We start from the raw sequence: 4,754 nt of genomic DNA on the forward strand, positions 1-4,754 counted from the left end.
CCCGCCGGGCTGGGCCCGCCGCCGCCGCCGCCGCTCGCCCCGCAGCTGGGCGTGGGGTTGGGGTTGGGGCCCGGGCCCCCCGTGCTGTCCGGGTCGGTGCTCTTGGCGTCTTTGCTCTCGTCGTCCCGGGAGGAGTCGGACTTCTTGCCCGAGGAGCCGTTCTTGGCCGCGGCCGCCGCGGCCGCCGCTGCGCGCTCCTGCTTGCGGAACTTGGCGCGGCGGTTCTGGAACCACACCTGGCCCAAAAGGGGAGGAGAGGCGGTGAACCGGGGGACGAAGAAGGAAACGGGAAAGAAAAGCGCCCGTCAGGGTGGCCTACGTCCCATTTCAACTTGTTTAACACCCCCCTTCCATGCGCCGCGGTCACCCCGCGCGCGCCCTGCCCAGCAAGTCTACCCTCCTTGCGGCTGGAGCATCTTCGGAGAAGCTTTCTTAGGGCTAGCTGAGCAAGCCAGGCAAATAGCGGCTTGCAGAAGCGGTAAAAAGGCCGCAGGTCCCAGAAAGACCCCAAATTGGAAGCCCTTATGTTGGCGGGTTTTTGCTCAGTCTGCTCCTTGAACAACCCCCAAGCTCCCCATCCACCCCTAGACCTCCGTCTAAAGTTACACTCTGATTGGTAGGAGGAGGACGGGGCCTCTGGGTTTGCTGCCGGCTGGCGGTCCCTGGCCTTTGGGCCCGGAGGAGTGCGCGATGGTGCGCACGGCCCCTCCAACGCGGCTCGCCCAGAGAGGCTCCGGACCAGGCCGGAAGCACACCTGCGCCCCGTTAGGGACAGGTTAGGGTAGGCCGTGGTTCTGGACCTTCATGAAGTCACAGCCTTTTTGCAAATCTTACAGAAATCACAGTTCCAGGAAAATGCACCTGTGCGCCACGGTGCCAGGTTAAAAGCGCTTCAGTTAGGAGACATTTGGCAAAAACAAACAAAACTTACAATACGGGGTCAAAGTGTGCACTCCTCCTCCCACGGGGCACCTCCCGTCCCCGAAATGCCCCGCTCATTCACATCTCAAGACCCCCCACGCCTCTGCTCGGGTGGGAAACACTCGACATCGTGAGTAAACGGCCAAGCGCATTCGCTCTCACCCTGCCTCGCGCGCACAACCACGCTGCATCCGACCTCTCCGACGCGCCCTGGGTCCCTGCGCCCCCCGGGCCCTTCTCCGGCGAGAACCCGGGACTCCGAACTGCACCCCCTGCCCCTCACCCCCGCCCCTCCCGGGCCAGGTGCGGCCGGTGCGGGTCGGGCTGCAGGCGCGCGCACCTGCACTCGCGCCTCGGTGAGGTCGATCTTCAGGGCCAGCTCCTCCCGCGTGTAGATGTCGGGGTAGTGCGTCTCCGCGAAGACCCTCTCCAGCTCTTTGAGCTGCGCGCTCGTGAAAGTGGTGCGGATGCGCCGCTGCTTGCGCTTCTCGTTGAGGCCGCCGTGGTCGGTGAAGAGTTTGTAGGGAACTAGAGAGAGGACGACAGAGGACACAGAGAGTGAGCGAGACGGTCCGCAGGGCGCCGGCCGGCAAGTGGGGACTCCAGGGTCAGGTCGCCCGGGACGCGGGATTGCGCTTGCAGGAGGAAAAAAACGAGAGAGGAGGAAAGTCCGAAAACAGCAGTCGGAATAGGACGGAGCCGGGGAAGAAGTTACCAAACACTCCCACTGTTGGAACTTTTCAATTCTCAGAAGTTGACCCGGCCCAAAAGTTGGAGGGGAAAAGCGCTGCAAAAAAAAAAAATAATAATAATGAATTACAGAAATGATCATAGAAATGACCGGCCGAAGAGGTGTGAGCCCGTTGTCGGTCCTTAAAGAAAGAGACACTGTCAGTAATGAGCCTGACTCTTTGTTATTTAATTATTTTCTAAGCTTTACGTCTCATCGCAAAGTAAATAAATTATGCCTATCATTTTGGCAGCTTAAGATAATTTTGTTGGCGGTTCGGGTGTGACTAGGATAGTGTAACCCTGTAAGTGAATTACCCCTCCCTGCAATCGCTTCTAACGTGATAAATTCTTTCATTTGTGTAAGCAAATTTCGTTTGGTAAATACTAAACACATTTCCATTTTCAAATGCAATCAAGGCTTCCTATATACGAGCGGAAAGGCAGCTTCCTCCGCCGAGCAAGCCGGCGGTCCTTACCTGCGGCGTACGGACTGCTCTGGTGGTCCCTGAGGGTGCCGAGGCTGCAGGATCCCGGCGTGAGGGACGGGCAGCCGGACGTGGCCCCAAAAGTGGTCCTTATCGGGTTATACTGGAAACCACTGGCCTGGCTGCACGAACTGAAGTCAGCATAGGCTGAAGCCAGGCTCGAGGTGTCCATCCCGGCCATACAGGACTCGTACGCAGAGGAATTGAGGTAAGAATATTCCATTTTATACATTGAAAAGGTTCTGGATGGCTCAGCCAAGTGGAAAAATGAAATAAAAGGCGGGTATGGAGAAGGTGGCTGGAGAGGGGAGATGTGCACAGCTCAACGCCTGCCTCCAAACTGGCCTCCTTACTACCAGCAGAGCCTAGTTTTATGAAAAAGCCTCCTATGAGATGCCTTGTCTGAGGTCTCTAGAGCATATAGTCCTCATAATAAACTTGGCTCTTTCCACTTGGACAATAGCAAAGCGGTTGGTCTTATTGCTGGCGCTTTTTACATGACAATAACTCATCCGTCTATTGGGCTGGCACTGGGGAACTGAGCTGCCCAACCTCCCTATCATTGATTCCTGCATCTCTAATTAGAATTTAATACCACACCATTACGCACTGCGCCCCTGATTCTCCCTTCTAACCAGCTCCCTGCCCTTTAATTCAATCACACTACTTGGAAATAATGAAAGTTGGGTGACGATTCTCCCTGATCCAATTTCCCCGAGCTTTTAAGCCTTTTTAACTGATCATATACCTTAGGCATAAATTGAGATAGTGTGTGCGTTTTCCCCCTTCTTCGTCCTCTCCCGGCCCCCCCCCCCTCAGTTAGGGAGAAGAAACCTTGATGTCATAGAAAACCTGTTTTGTAAGAGCGTTACACGCTCAATTTAACAACAAGCCTACCCCCCGAAGTGCATGAAATGTTATAAAGGACTGGGACATTGGCAAGACCCAGGCACCCTGTAACATAGAGTAAGTGGGCCGAGGGGGTTTATGTGAACGATAAGCGGATTTCTTTAAAATGCACCTGGTAGAGGGGTTAAAAAAAAATAGCCTCTTATAAATTGCATTTCTCCTGGCGGCTTAATGTGCTTTCGAGGGTATACAGGGTATACAGCTGCGTAAAACAGTAAAAGCTGAGTCAAGCTCTTGAATGTGAAACACCTGGGTTCTCAAACGACGGGGTTTTCTGCGCTCAGTTCGGCGTCTGCAAGAGCGCACGGTCTGCGTTCGTTCGGTTTGGAGGTTCCGCGCGGTTGTTGGTTTTAATTACGCAGTAACTGGCAAGCGGGCATGAAATGTCCCCAAATGTGTCTCCTCGCCCATCTCTCCCCTGCGCGCTCCCTCTCTTTGTCGCCTCCAGTTTTTCCAGGTGTCCGCCGTACCCCACAGACCCGGGGCTTCGGAAAGGGGATTGTTGTCTGTTTGCCCTTTACGTTCGGGGACTGCAGCGCGCGAAACCCTTGCCGTTTAAATGCTCGGGCCGGGGCTGCGGGTCAGGCACCTTTCCCGTCCCATTCCCCGGGCTCTGGGTGCTGGCAGCGAGGCGCAGACAAAGAGGCGAGCGGTGATTTGCGGAGCTCGGTGGCCCCATGATTTAAGCGGAGGGTAATTTTCATTTGGTTCGTTAGGCTCTAGCAGTCTAAGGGAAACTATTTCATTAAATCCTTCCTCTCGGTGGACAAGAGGGGGGATGCTTAGTTGGATCGCCGTGCGGTGTAAACAAACCCTGGATATTTTATATGAATTAAATGTGTAGATAATTAGTTTTATTGCATTCATTACCCCCCTTTATGTGCTCTGTAACAAGTCAGTAATTAAAGTAACAAACTCATAAAGTCTTTATAGGGGCATTTAGGCGTTCAGTGTTTGCCAAACTAAGTGGTTTAATTCGATGCTAGTGCCGGGAAGCGGACGGGCGCCCGCTCTCCGCTGCCGCCGTGTTTTATTGCGCACTAAACTGCCGCGGACGTAGTAATGGATTAAGCAGGGGCGCGGCCCCCCAGCCTAGTGCTTCTCTGCAGGGTGAGTTTCAGGCTCGTTTCAGGTGACTGCGAGTCTTGGGCTGAAGACGCCGCGCAGAAGTCGGCAGTGCAGGGAGCTGGACCTCCCTGGGAGCCCGCTGATAGTTTTATGGGGAGGGTGATAGTTTTATTGCAGTTGCATGGTGTACAATGCGTATTTGATAAAGCAAGGCCCTCGGTGACCAGTGCGCACTTTTTTGTGCACGGAGGTGAAATGAAAATAAATGTGTACAAGGTTTTACTGCGGCGGGAAACAAATTGCAGCGCTCTAAATGGTTTTTCTTTATGGTCACCAGACAAGAAGAGAAAGGGGTTGCAAACATCTGTCTTCAGTCCCCTAAACCTAAAGACCAGCAAAGACGGATGCGAATCTAAGTGCTATTACAGCGAGGATTTGTCTTTATTTATCCCGCTCTCATGAATATGAATCTGCATTTGGGCCGGGAGGTGGCCGTACCCCTTTGGACTGCACACATGGAACTCCCCCCTCTCCCCCCATCCGCTTAAGGGAGCTGGGGGTTAGGTCGTCAAGCGCAACGCTGAGATTGTGCAAGTTGCTTCGTTCCCTCGGATGGCGGGGAGGAGGGGGTGCTTTCCG

The 4,754-nt window shown here is 54.3% G+C and overlaps 1 protein-coding gene across 1 annotated transcript in view; it reads right to left on the minus strand.

Moving 5' to 3' along the window:
* The window catches only part of PHOX2B (paired-like homeobox 2b), a 2,697-nt gene extending 257 nt beyond the window's left edge, over positions 1 to 2,440 (minus strand). The window contains exons 1-3 of the mRNA XM_012648476.1: positions 2,130 to 2,440; positions 1,262 to 1,449; positions 6 to 236 (exon numbers count right to left, since the gene is read on the minus strand). Of these exons, the coding sequence (XP_012503930.1) occupies positions 6 to 236; positions 1,262 to 1,449; positions 2,130 to 2,370 (660 nt within the window). The 5' untranslated portion in view covers positions 2,371 to 2,440. The remainder of the gene's footprint in view (positions 1 to 5; positions 237 to 1,261; positions 1,450 to 2,129) is intronic.
* Positions 2,441 to 4,754: the final 2,314 nt, after the last annotated feature.

The sequence above is a fragment of the Propithecus coquereli genome, unplaced genomic scaffold (genome assembly GCF_000956105.1).
Source record: "Propithecus coquereli isolate 6110/MARCELLA unplaced genomic scaffold, Pcoq_1.0 Scaffold288, whole genome shotgun sequence".
NCBI classification, from domain to species: domain Eukaryota; kingdom Metazoa; phylum Chordata; class Mammalia; order Primates; family Indriidae; genus Propithecus; species Propithecus coquereli.